The sequence below is a fragment of the Buteo buteo genome, chromosome 18 (genome assembly GCF_964188355.1).
Source record: "Buteo buteo chromosome 18, bButBut1.hap1.1, whole genome shotgun sequence".
In the NCBI taxonomy this organism is placed as follows: Eukaryota; Metazoa; Chordata; class Aves; order Accipitriformes; family Accipitridae; genus Buteo; species Buteo buteo.
Genome location: NC_134188.1, coordinates 2940114 through 2957926, shown reverse-complemented (window position 1 = coordinate 2957926; position 17813 = coordinate 2940114). Strand labels below are relative to the sequence as shown.

General features: G+C 42.5%; 1 protein-coding gene across 8 annotated transcripts in view; it reads right to left on the bottom strand.

The window, feature by feature from the left end:
• The window catches only part of STARD13 (StAR related lipid transfer domain containing 13), a 318317-nt gene that overhangs the window by 184020 nt on the left and 116484 nt on the right, over nucleotides 1-17813 (bottom strand). For all 8 annotated transcript variants that reach the window (XM_075050590.1, XM_075050586.1, XM_075050587.1 and 5 more), the window contains one exon: nucleotides 3982-4015. In XM_075050590.1, the coding sequence (XP_074906691.1) occupies nucleotides 3982-4015 (34 nt within the window). The remainder of the gene's footprint in view (nucleotides 1-3981; nucleotides 4016-17813) is intronic.

Below are 17813 nucleotides of genomic sequence, written 5' to 3'. Positions count from 1 at the left end.
GCATAGCGTCAGTCAGCCAGGTTTTAACAGTGACTTCTGCAGACTATCTAAAAACCCAGCAGCAATCTGATGGCAAGAGGAGCAGCTAACCAAGGCGTTCTCGGTGGTACCACAGCAGGTAATTCGGACCTCCTGGGTTACAAGTCCAGAACAGAGATAGGTGGTGCAGACTGGGTTTGGTGTTATGTACCTAGCAATATGAGAAGAAAAGCATTGATGATGATGATGACTTGAACAGAGTGGTCTATTGCATGGCCATGGGACTGGGGCGGTCCTATTAATGACATCATTCATTAATGACAGCAGGAATGTGGTTTAATGGTTGGAATCACAGTTACCACCAAGATAGCCATGTTCATTCTCAAAGAAAGCAGGGTTCAGTGGATGAAGCTGCGTTTTCACAGATCTGGGTAAAACCATAGAATAGGACGTTTTTTACATATTCATAAAACTTGCTTATTCGTGCCACCACGTACAAGGAGTACAACTGTGAACTGTCTCCCTGTCTACTGCTTCTACAGAAAGCCAAAAGACAACTTGCTAACCTACAGACCAAGGGTAAGCCTGTCTACATGAAAACCAGCTTTTCCACTCCAAAGTGCTTATCCTCTCTGGCAACTGTCCCTTGCACTTTGTTAACTACATCTTAAAGGGTGTGGGTGACACCATGTTTGCAGCCTAGGTCTAACTCCCAATAACATTGCATTTACTTAGTAGTGTGCGATTATATAAGTATACGAATTTCCAGGGTTTTGTGGAACCCCATTTCCAGCCCAACCCAGGGCTGTCCATCCGAGCCCCATGACACTGCGGCAGGGCCGTTCTCCAGTTCTGCCACAGCCCTGCCTGGCCATGGGACTTGACCTGCAGATGGACATCCCATCCCATCCCATCCCATCCCATCCCATCCCATCCCGGTCACCCTGGAGCTGTGTCTGACCCGGTTCCCGTGCCTGTCCCTGGTCCCCAGGGAGCCACCAGCTCATGCTGCACCCTGTCGCTATTCAAGAAAACAGAAACCACAATAAATTCATACCTCTCGAGTCACATCTTACCATTATTTAATATTTTTCCCTAACGCACAATTTTTTTAATGGTCAGAACATCATTATTTCCAGTGCATGCACTGTTAAAAATACCAGTGTTATTACGTCTGGAAATAATGGTACTAGGCCTGGCTAGCATGCAGCAACACTGCCAGCAATACTGGTACTTCAAAGAAGGTTCCCCGGGGTGGCTGAGCGGTCTGTGCAGCTGCAGCTTTTCCTAGGACACATTTCAGGTATCCTGCTTAACATATTGCGAGGCACCCACTGTAAATCCAGGGGATGGAAGCCCCAAAACATTGCATTTATTTGTTAAAAAAAAACAACAACACAAAAATTATAAAATAAAATGCACACAAGAGAGAGAAAAACAGTCCAAAGGGCAGGGTTTCTTTCCCTCTCACACACAAATACGGTTTACTCTTTTGGGCCTTGAGAGCTCTAGCTTGAGAGAGCTTTTCCCAAGAAAGAGGCCAGAAGAAGAAATGACAAAAGGGAATGAGAAAGAGTAAGAAGAGATAATGTAAGAGGAAAGCGGTGCAGAACATGAACTTGAGCAGAAGAGTGCTGCTTTCTGTATGTGGTCAATACGGGCAAGTCAGGTGCTCTTCTCATGCGAAAAATTGCAAAACAGAAAAAAATTCCTTATCCAGAAAGCAGAGAAAATATCAGAAATGTTTAGGAACTGCAAACCTGGAAGGAACCCTGTCCCTCATTCCAAGACATAGATTTGGCCATTTTTTAAATTTAAATCAGGTTTTGTCCTTTTTTTTTTTTTTTTTAATGCTTTAATCCAGAGCCAAAAGTTTCAAAGCCAAATAGAAATCAAAACGTCTCACTTTGAAAACTGCTAGATCATTGCATGTCAAGACATGCACACCTATTTTATGGAAATAATTTGAAATAGAAATTAATGAATGCTAACCTTTTCCTGTAAAATGTTTCAGTTTGAAGAAATGGGCATTTTCTGCCAGAAAAAATTTAATGATAAATTTATTACCAGCTCTATTGTATGCTAGATTTTCATGATTAAAGTTCCACCTCAGTGACCAAACTGTGTCAGAAAATGACCTGTCATTCTTCTTTCAGGTCTGCAGTTATCAAACTTTCAACCATCATGTTCCATGGTAAAGATGGGTGCTAAACTTTATCTCTTTTGGTGACAAAATTAATGTTATCATAAAAGTAAAACAATTGAAAAATTAATCATAGTAAAAAATGGGAGCACTGCTAAAATAATAAGTTTTATTTAAAATTCATGTGCCATTGATGTTTTCCTTTTCTTTATAAAGCAAGCCTTCAGTGTCACAGAGAGGTTTTGATCCAAGCCATGAAAACAACACAATTCCTAAATCAATCTCAGAACTGATGGGATTTGTTTAGCTTTGGAAAAGCACAGGCATGTGTTTCATTGGCAAATACCATCATGGAATAAATACACATACAACTTGTAAAGCAGAAAAAGCTAACGTGCACAGACCTTGAATGAAAATACTTATATTTATACTATGCTCAACAGCCCTCGTGTTTTGCTGACCTGATGTTAAGTACATGAGGGCGAAAATGCCGACGGAGAGTTGGGTTTTCTAGGCCAGGGTTGCTGGCATTTTGCTAAGTCAGCATGTTTGCCAGCAGAGCCATTGAATCAGTGACATTGGCTGCAAAAGGCTTCGTTCATCTGTTTCTAACAGAGTTAAGGTGGCCCTCGGAAAGAACTGAGGATGCAATTTAGAGCAGAGACAGATGCTACTCTGAGCACGAAGAAATCACTGAGTTAGCAAACTGGCTTAAACTAGTCCTTCAGGCCAAAAAAAAGATGCTAAGTCATCTAGGGACAGAGGGATAATTGCAACAACAATGTCCAATTTCTTTCATTTTAATTGACACACACGGCATACATATTGACTAACGGCACATAAAAAGCAGTTGGAAATGGGTGACTCCAGAGGTCAGTTGTTTTATGACTGAGATATTTCTAGCTGGCAAAGGCTTTTGTGGGAATGAGGATTCACTTGGACTTTGGGGACATTTCTTTTTGCAAAACTGTGGGGCTGTTATTAAATTCCAGCAACCCACATTCTGGGAAGCAGTTTCTTTTCTCTGTATTTCTTAATTGTGCTTCATTACAATTTAATAAGGACATTTACCCTCAATTAAGCAAATCATCCAAGCAGTTGCTTGCTCCCCATTGCAATGAATTGGTTTTGTCAAATGCGGGTTTAATTGCGTGTTAAGTATCTTGCTGAATCAGGATCTCTGTGTGTATATCTGTCTATCCAAACCCTTCCTTAGCTCCTGGCACGCTAACGTATGTGGGGTTCGGGGTATCCGTGTCTTTAACTCCACTTACTGCTCCGATCTTGGTGCCTCGCAGAACGTCAGCTGGAACTAAATAATTTCCCCGTAATGGTCAAACTCATCAATGCCGCTGACAACCGCATCAGCCAGCGAGTGAGCTCATGCTAAGGAGTGATTCTGTCACCATGACGTTGCCACTGGGAACAAGGCCTGGGGGTGGTATTACATTTTTTGGAAAACGTGCCTCTGTAACGAGCCTTTTCACCAGATTTGGCTGCTGTGTGAGCACTGAGCCAGAAAATGCACTCAGGTACACTTCACCTCGACTCACCCTACGCCTGCCAGCACCATGGCAAGGCCATCAGTCCCGCTCTGACACCAATAACAAATACTTGGGTTTATCCCTGTTATTTTAGAACTTCACCTTGCAAGGCGTAAGTTGAAAGTTGCTGAATTATCAGCTTTCCTAAGAACCACGCAAGTCCTACACCACGACATCATGAACAACAGCATGGAGGTGATTGTAGCAACTGCACTAAATAACATATAATAGCAGAGATTCCCATGGGTCCTCCATCAACGCATGCTGTCTACACAAGCCACCAAGAAACTTTCAAGAAGTAATGCAGTGTCTTACCTGCTTCTTCCTTACATAGCTTCTGAAGCAGCACCTGTAAGAAATAAATTAATTTTTCTTTAATAATCATATTTTTTTTTCCTTCAAATAAGTTCCACATTTCAGGATGACAACGTCTGTCAATATTAATCATCAGCACCTTACACAAGACATAAAATCCAGAGCTCACCAATAAAAATAATGGGAAATATCTAGTTTTGCTTGCTAAAGACAACCTGGTGCCTGTTCCCAAACCAGGTTCACCTGCCTTGCAGGGAGTGAGCTCGGGAGCAGGCTCTGGCGCAAGCAGGGTACATCCTGCAAGGATACGTGAGGTCCAGCACATTGAGATGTGCCTGAAAGCGTCTCGCAAGGCTGGTGGGGCTCGGGGAGCACGCAGGCTGCCGGCGAGATGTGGGGGCAGCTGTACCGACGGGTGGGAAACAGGACGCCGCGGCTATAGCAGCTCGGAGCAGCGGAGCGATGGTTCTTGTTCATCTGCGACCAGGAGAGGGTCCCTCTGTCTGAGGGACGTGGACAAACTGACTTGCTGTGTTGTTTTCTTCATATTTTTCATCTCCCTGCTTCGGGTCTGCCATGCTAACTGGAAGTGGCACCATTAACACCATACTCGGACGCACCTCTTGGTCCATTACTTTTTTCTTTAATAGCTTTCAGTGCCCAAACGAGGAGGTTGTTGCCAGTGATTAAATGCATATCACCCATCCTCCTTTCCTACAATAGATCCATCAACTCTCTCAGCAATCCAGCCTGTAAATGAAACTAGCATAATGTGTGAAACTGCACCTAATGTTTTTTATTTTAATTAAACAGAAGGCTGAACTGATTCTCCAGATGCCAGTGAACTCACAGGCGTGAAGTGCCCAGTCTGCAGCCAGCTGAAAAAGCAGCCACTCCCGTACCTTGGGGTGACACACTCCCTGTTCTTGTTATCTGCCTGTCCCCACATGGACAACCATCTGCACCTTCCCCTCAGATGCACCAAGTGCTCCGTTATCTCTTCGGTTAATACTGCCCCTGCAGCCTTGATAGGAATCTGTCTATAAAAACATGGGGTTTATTTACCTTTTAATTAGTGAAGAATTTTACTGAGATATTGGAAATTTCTTCCTCTAAGCAGTAGAGAATTGGTTAAGCATCTCTCTTAACAATAGGAAAAGCACAGCTAGACTACAGTTACTTTCCCTTCTTTTTTTTTGTAGAAAAGCCTCTCGTTTGAAGGCCTGCCTGAGCAGCAGCTGAAGTTCGCCTGTCTTTAGCCAGCAGGGACCAAGTGAGGTGGTCACTTCTAGATGCGAAAATAACAAGTGGCTGCGTCCAAATCAGGTTTTGTTAATGGCAATTTGTAGCTTGGCTTTACTTCCAAGTGGAAGCCAGCTCTGGCTCCTGCACACTGCTGCGTGCTTGCCTGAAGTGCTTTGTACAGATTTCATCCGGGCTCCCTTTTGATTTTTAGCTCAGTGATGGGGAAATGCCCAGAGAGACTGGAGCTGAGCCCCCTGCCCCAGCGAGGGCCCACCAGTGCCAGGCTCTGCGGACCCTGCAAGGACCCTCGTGCCAGACCTCGTCTGCTCTCCCTCTTGGAGAGGCTGGAGGATTCGCCTCCCCCAGGTCTTCTACGGCCTGGAAAGGAGAATGTGCTTCTCATTCCCACTGGGCTGAAGGAGAAATTCAACTTATTTCCCAAGTCTTTATACCTTGGCCCATTCTGCAAGGACTAAGGAGCAGAACTACAGTACTACAAGACAAAACTTCTCTAGCAGCATCACTTAAAAAGAGTCGGTGCTGAGCCCTCAGGAGGGGGCTCTAGCAGAAGCATCCCACTTCCACAGAGGAGTGGGAAATTCAGACACGGGCTGCATCAATCGGCAAGGGACAGGCAGGTCCCGCATCAGCGTGCCAGGTTTTGGGGATGCCTTTCTGAGTGAGGCATATCATTCTGTCCCTCTGCTGTGCGGCGAGCCACGTTGTTTTCAATCACCCTACTGGGGACAGGCACCTGATTTTTAGCATCACGACTCTGGCATAAGCACGGTGGAGGCGGGTGCCTAAATTGCCATACTGAATCTTGGGATAAGCACTTCTTGAAGAATACATAAACGATATGTGAATCAAAATAAATATGTCAGTCCTGCTCGGATAGCTGTTTCTGTGTTCTAGTCCAGCCAGAAGGGCACCAGCTATTAAAATCAAATGCAGGCTATGTTAACTTCCAAAATCTTTTTAGGATGCCATACAAAAAGGATGCAAATTGTTGCTGGAACAATCCCAAGTGGCAACAGAAAGCTGCCAACTAAAAGCGATTTACGGAAATAATGATGATAACGCAGTATATAGCTGATTGTATAACAAAATACGTTTATTGGAGGACTAGCATCCCATCTGAGCAGCATGGGGCACCATCTAATCAAATATATAGAAACCATGGACCGAGAGAGTACAACTCTAGCCAAAAGGCTGTTGCAGCACCTGCTGCTATGAATAATAAAGAAATCATTTGCTTACAACTCCAGCTGTAGCAATTTTGCAAGTGAAAGTGTCAAACAGAACCCAAAGACAAACACACTCTGCTGATATAACCATCTCTCATTTGCTGAAGCATGTGAACCAGCATGCAGAAACCAGGAATTTATTAGATTCTGGGTCCATTTCTCCCCCCTCGGCATCCCAGCGTCTCAGCGGGGCCATCCCACGTTCGGCTCTGCGAGCAAACGTTCCCAAAAAGCGTGCCTGAGCGGAGCCACCCTTTCCTTTACGATCAGAGCGGAACGAGCCAGCCTTCTGCATCGGGCAAAGCCCACCCTCAGCGGCGGTGCAGCTCGTCCGAGGGACAGCTCGCAATTAGGAGAAGCTGGGAGGGCTCGTCTACGCCGCTAAATGAAAGACGGCCACGGATGAGGCCGTGCCCGGGTTTGCCCGCTTGGCTCGGCAGCTCTGGCTTTGTTATGGAGTGCCCTGAGGAGCTCCGCTCGGAGCAAGTCGGTTGTGGGGAAGCATCCCCTCAGCAGCGGGGACCAGGGACCGGTCCCTGGCCCACATCTATATTGCCCGATGAACACAGCCTCCGAGTCCACAGTATTAAATATACGGGTCCTGTATAGTTGAACAAGATGCCCGGAGAATTTGTTAGAAATCATTACCAGAATCCGAAGCCCGTAGAGCAAGATGAAAATAGCGTCTCTGTGCAACAGACATCTAAAACCAGGGCGACCTTTAAGGATGCGAGCGATCCCATTAAAGCCACCTTTCACTGACAGAGCCACGCGTGTGAAAAAGTGTATTTGGGGCACAGAGCAAAGGAGGGAAGAAAGGCTGTGGGTCTGTCGGGGGAAGGAAAGTTAATACAGTGCATTTATAAAGAACCTGAAAGATTTTCCTGAAAGGCATTCTGGGTGGAAACAAATTACTCAAATGAACTCCTTGGATTAAGTGGAAGTGAAGGTAGAAGCAAAGCACCAGCATTATAAACTAACAAGCAAAATAAACACACTCATCAAAAAATTGTTTCTCTGATGTATACATAATCTTTCATGGTTATAAGCAATCAGGGCATGGAACTCATCAAACAACTGGATTAAATGATTTAATAATGTCCCAGTAAGCTTATTGTCACATAAAAGCTTTTTCCTGACACAGAAGATGAATACAAAATGGTTGACTTCAACAACTTCAAAACCATTTTAATTTGCAACAGCACAAGGATTCTGCAGTGCCAGCCAATCCCATAATAACATATACCATTTAAAAGAAAAAAAAAAAGACTGTTTGTACCTAAGTCTTTTGCTTCCCTCTTCCCCATCAACTCCTATTAGTTATTAGCTATTTTATGCTCTAATTTCAAATATGCCCAAATCTGCCACTGATATTTCAGAGTACCTGTCATACTGTAATCATTCACTCCCAGGAAATCACACCCTCCAAAAAAAAAGGTAATTAGTGTATCTGTCCAGCATGGAAATTACTCTTCTGGATGTTTAAGAAAAAGCCAGAGAATTTATTCAACATAGATACTGTATCAAAAATATCACTGCTATCAAATAAACACTGGCATTTTGACAGGACTACTTGACATCTGCTGTTAATAAAAAAAGCTTTAGATTCTGCAAGATTACATTCTGCGGTGGGCAACCAGCAGCACCGCTCTGAAACACAATGCTTCCTTCAGAGGAAAAAAGGATAAATCTGTACGGCTTCTTGCTGGTTAACTGATACAGAAGGAAAGCACTCTGAGCTGGAAAAGGTCCTGCAAAGTGTAAAGACTGAAAATCCTGCTGGTTCTTCATTCAAGCAATTTAATAATCTGCTAACCTTTAATTAAAGTGACATATAGACAGTTCTAACGGAGGAAACCAGCAATCCATATGCAAAACTCAATCATCTGATTAGCAGGTTTATTAGATCCTTTCAGAAAGATGTTGACAGAAGGAAAGAAAATCCTAGTTACTACTTCAAAATAAAATTCTACAGCACAGAAGGGGAAGTAATATTATGACAGTCAGCAATGTCAGCCTTAACTTGAAGTTGCCCAGCCCCAGCAGTTGAGATCTTCAGTCCGGATTATGCTTGCAAGTTCCCTAGAGAGCATCAGTCAGCTGAGAATAACGGCAATACTGAAGTTATCCCATAAAAACACTGCTGAGACCGCTGTGTCAGAAATCCGATTTCTCCCAGAGACTTGGCGCCAATCTTTGGAACAGGCTTGAAACCTCTGCTGGATTTAGGTTCTTACGTTGTATCTTCAAAGGCTGACAACAGGGCTCATAATTCTCCTTCAAAACACAACCACTGCAGAGGTGTTCTTAGAGACCACGTTCAATATACAGCCTGAGCGTTATTAGAGAAGTCAGCTTGGGGCATGAAGACAGATCTCCTTGGTTGGATGGGATTCAGCCTCATACCTGCTGCATCACAAAGCACTGGCCTCCTCGCCGGGTTAGAAAGCAGGGGGAAGGGGAAATTCCCAATTTCTTCCATTGAAGCTGAGCTACTGCACTGCAAACTATTATGACAGATGGGCTTAAAGAAAGAAAGAAAGGTAAGAAGCTCTTTGCTCTGCAGTTGAGCAAGTCCACTTGCTCAGTCAGAAGAAGTGTGACCAGCAGGTCGAAGGAGGGGATTCTGCCCCTCTGGTCCGCTCTCCTGAGACCCAACCTGCAGTTCTGCGTCCAGTTCTGGGGTCTTCAACAGAAGGAGGACACGGACCTGTTGGAGCGAGTCCAGAGGAGGGCCACAGAGATGATCGGGGGGCTGGAGCACCTCCCCTATGAGGACAGGCTGAGAGAGTTGGGGTTGTTCAGCCTGGAGAAGAGAAGGCTCCAGGGAGACCTTACAGCAGCCTGCCAGTACCTAATGGGGGCCTACAAGAAAGCTGGAGAGGGACTTTTTACAAGGGCCTGTAGTGATGGGACAAGGGTAATGGCTTTAAACTGGAAGAGGGTAGATTTAGATTAGATAGAAGGAAGAAGTTCTCCACTGTGAGGGTGGTGAGGCACTGGAACTGGTTGCCCAGAGAACTTGTGGATGCCCCATCCCTGGCAGCGTTCAAGGCCAGGCTGGACGGGGCTTGGAGCAACCTGGTCTAGTGGAAGGTGTCCCTGCCCATGGCAGGGGGGTTGGAACTAGGTGATCTTTAAGGTCCCTTCCAACGCAAACCATCCTATGATTCTATTCTATTCCACGAAGTGGAGCAACTTGGGTCCAGGTTCCCTTTTCTAGACTATTTAATATCTGGAATAAGAAAATATTATTAAGAAATCAATGTTTTTATGCTGTTTTCATCATGGTATTTTAAAACCGTGTAAGATATTAAGAACATGCACAGTACTGATCAAGGCAATCTTGTTCCTCACGTGAACATTAGCTTCAGCAGGGGCATTTGTTACTGGACTGGACGGAGTGCTCTTGCTGGACCCAGAGCCCAGGGTGCTTTTACGATCCCTTGATCATCCACACCGCGTAACTGCTGGGTCACCCTTAGCTCTGTTTTAAACAGCTCCAATTAACTATCTACAAATTAAACCTTCGCATAGTTCAAGTGATCGGGGACCACTCCCGAATGGCAGAATGGAGGCAGACTCCGCTCTAGATCTGCTTCTTTCCACCCTGCAGAGTCCTCCAGCACCATCTCTGCATCCTCTGTACCCCTGAACACCTCCCAGTGCCATACCCCCGGGTGCGTAGCATGTGGCCATTCCCTAAAACCCTCACCTCGCGGCTTTCCCGTCACTGTGGGTACAAAAGATCCCACAAAAATAATACTTGAGACACAGGAGACCACGAAGAGCAGAGCGGAGAGCCAGGGCCAAGTGCGACAGAGGACAGACGTGCTCAGTCTGCTCCGCGGGGTCCCTCAGCGCTCTCTCTTGTACACAACTATCCTAAACAATTTAACGTTAAAAATATTTTCCCTATGTTAGCTTATAGCACAGCTGTCATAGTGACAGATGGCTACTTCAGGTATCCTCCAATATAACAATGTTCCCTATTTCTGAAGCTGTAAAAATATGTAAAAAATAATTAATATTGTTCCAGTTACTGCAAAAAAAGGCAAGTAGTCCAAATATGTACCAGCTTACTTGAAATTAATGGGTACATGTACCCCAGCAAAGCAGACATTTGGCCCATTTTATAAATGAACATTTATAAAACTTGGTGCAAGTTGAAAGGATTTCTAAGGCTTCTTCCCTTTTCTAGTGTGGCTCATCGAGATGTTTGCTGCCCCCTAACCTGCACTCCAGTGTGTTACCAAAACCAAACCGAATTGGTCATAAATGAGTCCAGTTCTGTAGAATTACTGCAGACACAGTGTTTCCACAGACATTTTAAACCTCTGACACTTCATCTCGTCTTCCTGAGGGCTATGTAAAGTTTCAAGGGGTTGTCAAAAAATGAATGTAAATAAAATAAACTGGATTTCTCTGTAGCTGAGGTGGAGAAAGCCTGATTTAGGGATTCTAATTTATTTCTTTGTTTTAAACTTGCAAAATCATACCAATTGTCTTTTTCCTGGTTTTCTGAGGATCTAGCATATAGAACTTTTTAATCCTGAGCTAGGAAAACTGAACTCTAATATTTTATCATGATATTTCTAAAATGAGATGAAGGGATTCAAGCATCCAGAAGAATTCAGAGGACACAGAAATGTCTTTTGAAAACCCTAGACTTAATATGCTGAGTTGTATTCTAAAAAGATGAAATACTGTAAATATTGCCTGCAGATATAAAAACATATTTAATCATTGTGTGCAGCTTTAAAGAACATTTAATAAACATCTGAAAATTAGTTCCCCTAGTTTAGTGTTTTAGATGGCAAAACAAGACTTGCTTTTAAAATGCATTTTACTTTATTCTAAATATTTCTTTCAAACTTTACACCAAGATCAGTCCTGGTTTGAAAAGCGCTGACCTAGAAAGAAAGACTTATTCAATTGTTTTATTCTCTTTGCTACAAATCTATTTTGCCCATGTACTATTGATAAAAGTCCAGAAAGTAGAGTGACATTTCATGTGGCAGTAGTTTTGAAAACTTTGATCAAATAGAAAACTGGCTGGAAACTATTTTACAGTGAAAACTTCTGAATAACTTATTAAAGAAAAAGGTTTACAGTAAGTGGAGCAGGGCAATAATAAAGTCTGTAACAATGAAAACCATTTCAACAATGTTCAAAGTGAAATTAGAAGAAAACGAGCTGAAAGACTAACGGTAAAGATGCTTGCATTTTAGTAACTGTAACGTATCATACTTAACTAAAAGAACTTACTATATTAACAGACTGGGGAGATTTTTACTTCTAGCAGCTGCTAATAGGATTTCAAAATGTCAAGCGATTACGGCACTGGTGGTTATACCCAGATTTCTATTGAGGAGGATTTGGGTCCAACACGCGAGGAGCAGCCACCTGCAGCGAGCGTTCGGGCGTGCCTCCACGGTACCGCGCAGTCAGAAGCAATGCAGGTGCAGGCAACCTTAGCGTTTAGCCAAGGAAACGGTTTTGAGGAACATGTATCCAAGTTTGGTCTACATGGTGTCCTGAGCATTTGGTTCATCCTGCCCCGTTCCCAACCCCCGCCCCGCGATCACTTCCTTACAGGACACAGTTTTGCCACGTCTCAGCAAATTTAGTTCTGATAAAAACAAAAAACGTCCTCCTTATAATGCTTTTTACCTTTGGTGAGTCCCAGGAGCTCTTAGTCATTTTGAACTCTCGACTCTGCAGCAGGACTAATGTCAACACGCTCAGAACTGTGCAAATATCAATTAATGCTCAGTCCTGCGTTAAGATAACCAGTTATGCTTCTGTACAAACAAAGACACGAATAAAACCCAGAGATAACATAGTTGTCACAATATACGTGTGGGGGTCGGGTGGAAATGTGATGGGGCAGATGGGGGAGGAAGAAAGACAAAAAGAAGAGCAATGACTGACAAATAGAGATGGACAAAAGTGAGAAGCGAGAGCAGTCCCTGGATTTTACAATCCTGGAACAATACAGTGAGTCACACGTGCTATCATTTTTACCCTCTTGAGTAGGAAGAAGTGCTATATCTATTTTAAAGATAAACTGAAGTGGGAAAGGTACAAGAGGTCACGCAACAACAAAGGCAGGGATGAAAGCTGGGGACTTTGCCGTCCCGCTATGGGAAATGAGTGACTTCTAAAGCAAACAGCAGCTAGCAGTAATCCGTGGCAGAACATGAAAACCAAGCCTTGTGAGCTCTGGCTAGAGCTGTGGTGTTATTTTAGCTTGGCCCAGAGTAGTACTTAGCTGGGAATGAACTTCAGACTGCCATTAGCAGCAGTTTGTTTGTTTTCACTATTGAGTGTCCACAGAAATGTTTCACGATGGCTAGACTCTAAGTGGGTATCAGGTATTCTCCTTCATAGTCAATAAAACTGATCGTTGTAATATAACCTCAACCAAAAATGCACTTTTTCCCAGGAAACTGATGTATTGGCAATCAGTTAAAATCTCGGTCAACTTTTTATGCTTTTTGAGGAAAAACAGAACGAAGGAGGTTTGTTTAGTGGTCAGTTTTCAGTAAAAGATAAAGCAGGGATAAGTGAAGAATAAAGTATTTTATTCAGAAGAGTTACTGAAAAGTGCAGGAATTGTGCACAGCTGAAGCATTCTTCCTGAGAACACCTGTGGGAAAATGTTAGGTAGCATCTCTGCCTCTTCTAGTGTCCCAGCAAAGGCTGATGCCCTTAGGAGAAGCAGAGATGCTGACTGATGTTTATCTTGTAGTTACTTTATAGATTTTAATCTTTATGTGACATTTCTGCATTGGAAACCTTTTCAATTTCTGATCAATTTTGACTGTCTGCGTAGTTTTGTCTTTGTTTATCAGTTTGCTTTTATAACAGATTTAAAGAAAAATCTTTCCCATGCCTTCTTTTCCCATGCAAATGACATGCTTTCCCTTTGGGAGGTTTCCTAGTTCTCCCTTTCTAAGAAAGAACATAATGTTGTTCAGTATCACCAGCACCAGGTAAGACGATGCCATCTCCCTCACCACCTCACCACACCTACAGCAAACTCGCACAAGACATTTCAGAAATGACCACTCCGTTGCACATTTGGGTGTAGCCCATAAGAAAATGAACACTTAACTCAGCTGTGATGTGTATCAGCCTACATTGTTTATTTTCAAAATGAACTCTTCAACCCATAGAAATAAAGGACAATGCATTTGTGTGATGGTTGTAAAGTTAATATTTTCATAGAAAAGTATGCATTTCCCTTTGCAGGGGGGTTCACTGCCTCTTCTGCTGTCAGCAGATGCCCAGGTGCAATTCAGAATAACTACCACGTAAACACCTAAACAACTTCGAAGCTCTGAGCTCCCAGTTATTAGCCTTGCCTTTTGCCTTACCTGCCAGGATTATACAGAACAGTATGCCCATGGCGAGAAAAGTTGGGCAAATTCAGGCTGCGTTAGAAGTTGAGAACCCCTTGTGCTCATGTGAACTAAGAACATGAGGTCTGTAATGCAGCAAAGGACCAACACACATACAGGGTTTGAAATTATTTAGACTAGGCATGCTTGATGTCAAGCATGTGCTTAAACCCAATTATTTTTATACACTAACTATGATGCTGGGCTGCACTTAACTCAGTCTGGAGAGCCTAGAGCTGGAAGCCTCCACTACCACACACACATAATACATGAACCATAATCATCCCCTCCTCCCCTCTCCAAATATGTATATACACACATATATATACGTATATTTACGTGCCTCTGATTCACCCACCCTTCTAATTTTTTCCCTTCAAAAATTGCTGAGGTTCTGAGAGTGCAGAAATTTGTGTGCCCATATACTGAAGGTGCTGGTGGCTTAATCTGTGACCTCCAGCAAGTCAGTGCAGCGCTGACTGAACGAAGGGATGGATGTTCTTCAGCTAGTCATGGGCATCTCCTCACCTACAGTGACAGCTGTCCAGACCAAACCCTTAATCAGTTTGGTCTCTAACTTCTGCATCTGTATCACTACTAATATACATGTCCAAAGCCTAACTGAAAGCCAGAAGTAAAAGATGTTAGGGTATCCACAACCATAACCATATTTTATCATTTATCATTTCTTGCCGTACAGATACCATAAAATGTCTGTACAGAAGAATTAACATCTTCACTTTTCTGCATCATACCATGTTTAAAATTATGGACAAAAATCATAATGAGATACCTAGTTGCCTGCATGCATCCTTCTCTTGGAACAGAAGACAGCAGAGATTTGTTAGGGACTGGCTTCAATTCTCTCCCCCTCTCTCTCACTCATTCTCACACGCACACATTCCTGCATAGCCTAAAGCAGCTTCAAACTCATTTAAATATATGTACTACTGACTCAAGCTATTTTAAAGCAAAAAAAGACATACTTTACTTCTTGAAATAGAATTAAATAACTATACTCCCACAGAGGGGTTTTTAAATTGTCATGTATTATTTCTCAGCTGTCACGGACAGCCAAAACAAATATATTCACAGAACTATCTCCATACATTATGCTCCTATATGATGAACTGATTTTATGGTTCTCTGCAATGCAGACAAACATTTCATTTCTCTTCTTTGTTTTTTTTTTCTTCTACTTTTCTTTGTAGCTAAGCACTATGATCTTCCTAAAAATATTCAAGGATCCTTTAGTGGAAAGCTCCACAATCTTCTCACAGTGTTACTGTTCTTGGTAGCTCAGTATGGTCTCTGAACTGAATTTAAGGTTATATAATTCCAAAAAAAGTGGTATTAGACAAATTTCAGACAATTAAAACATGAATAAATATTTCATAGCATTTTCTAACATTTGTGACAATATTAAGTGCATATTTTTTATACAGCTCACATGCATATCATGAACTACAACTAAATGCTGGCAGAATTAATGAAGATTTTTTTATCACCTTGCAAATCTTGTTTTCCTTAATCACTGTGAGACAAATATCATCCTTCTCTGTTTTCCGTTTCATAATTCAAGTTAATGGCAACTGCTTGAAATTTGGTTTTACAGTTAGATTTAAGGCACTATTCATCTTTTGAGAAGCACTGATTTGTAAAAAACAGCCATTGCTTCAGCTGGTCTTAAATCAAGGTAGGTCTGATTTATACAAACTGAAAGTCAGGTCCAACAAGAATAAACTTTTTAAAGTGAAAATTATTGCTGTCAACTCTGAAAATGGAAAAACCCAACAGTAAGGGACGCATCTACTGATCCGCATCTATCCTCCATAGAGTTTTACTCACTCAGCCATAATGACTAAAAATAATACTAACTCACAACACAATCTGAACTCAGGAAGCAGCTATTGCTATTCTGTTTTTAAAAGTATTTCCTAATCAGTGTATTCTAATGTTCCAGGAAGAATTAGAATGTGAAACATTCGAAAAGGGCCTCTCAGTGTGAAAAACCTACTAATTGTTGTGAGAAAGGGATCTCAGCTTTCTGTGTCCTCTGGCTGGGCTTTTGGACTATTGTCAAAATGTGCTTCGGTCAGCAACCTTGGTGATACCAGCTGCTGGAAAACTGGATGCCGAGATGCCTCTCTACCTTTACAGCTTGGATTTTGTTTCAGCATGGTGAAACACATGTGATTAGTAATTGTTTTGTTACATTATTGGGGGGGTGATGGTGGGTCTCCCAAAGTTTCATGGCTCTAAGATAACCAGCTCCCCACTCCTTGGGACCTCCACGCTGTACAGAGAACGACAGATGTCAGTGGCACCTGGACACGTGGATGGGGCAAAAGCTGCAGGACTTTCCACCAGAAACCCATCTGAATAAACAGACTTGGTGGGGAGCAGTTTGGATGTAATCTAGAGGGCAACAGCTTTGGAGACAATCGTGTGCAAGTGCTTAAATTGCCTGAGCATTAGCAGGCTTTTATGGTAGATAGTGGAAAACAACTGGCATCAAATCATGCTTCCCTTTGCCACTTAAAGCAAGAAAGTGGAAGAAGTTCTACCAAGACTTAGGTAGCTCTCCAAAGAATAAACAATAAACAGAATGAAAATATGAAAAAGGAACAAATAAAAGAAAGAATAAAAACGTAACACACCCAATTTGCTCTGTTACAAGACTTAAATGTCTTTCCAAGAAAAGGGCTGGAGGACAGCTCTGCTAGCATGAGTGGCAGACAACGGAAGCATTAGCAGTGGATTATCAGAGCAGATTTTAGTGGACTAGATTCTCAGCTGTGCTACGTCCAAGGCAGTTTTCCTCCAAGACCCAGAAGCTGGAGCAATCATTTTCTACTTCATGGGGTAACGACACGACAACAAAAGAGAGACGCCACATTACAGTCATCCTGCTGCCCGCGCTCCAATTCATAGCAACACGTAGCTGAGGACATGTCCATACTGCAGATGCGGTAGGACAGGACCTTCAAATAATTACCAGTAGCTGTTTAGCCACAGAAGCATGTAGCTTCATGCAATTGAGTTTTCAAAGGCCACTGGCCGCTTGACAGCTGATGGAAAAAGTCTGAGATCCTTCTCCCAGGATTAGCTGTACCTCAAGATTGGTGCCTAGGTCTTGACTTAATCTAGGAGCTACCAGTCCAACGAGAGCTTGAAGGAGACCACCAGATACAGAGAACCTTACTATGAGCTGCTAGAGATCCACTGTGAATTAATTATAGAATGTCTGGAATTTTGACCTGCTCATTATGTGAGTTCAAATCTTTTATCCCTTAAAGCAATGACTGGCTAAACGGCCCCTTGCATTTTCACATTTAGGGCCCTCCACTATTTTTAAGCTGTCTTTAAAACCCGAATGCCATGAGAAATACCTATTAATGTTTTAATTCTGATGAAAAGAAGAAACATTCAATTAAAAAATTAATTTAAATAGCTAAGTGTTTACCCTAAACCAAATACAACGGCATAAAATCAGATACAAGGATGTACTTCATGACAGCATATTTTAGCTCATCAAGTATAACAGCCTTCACTGTGCCAAGCCTCCTCATCATGTACACGATTAAAGAATGAGAATATGTAATTCTCGGCAGATGATTTAAGAAGGGAGGAGAGGCCTTACCTATAAATTAATTTGACTGTGAGTTTAAGGAATTATTTCACTGACTTCTTTATATTTCAGAATCTTAGCATCTCTTTAGTCTGAATGCATAGCTATGCAAGCCCAATCAGGCAGCAAACACTGGGTCTATGTATTATCATGATACACTACCTGGAGTTCCACCTGTCTTCATGCTAAACATTCTTAAGGCTCTTTATAGAAAAAAGTCTGATTTCTTGGTGCATTTTCTCTATTGCATACTGCAACATTCACCTTCATTCTATGCCAAATCTAACATAATTCAAATCTAAT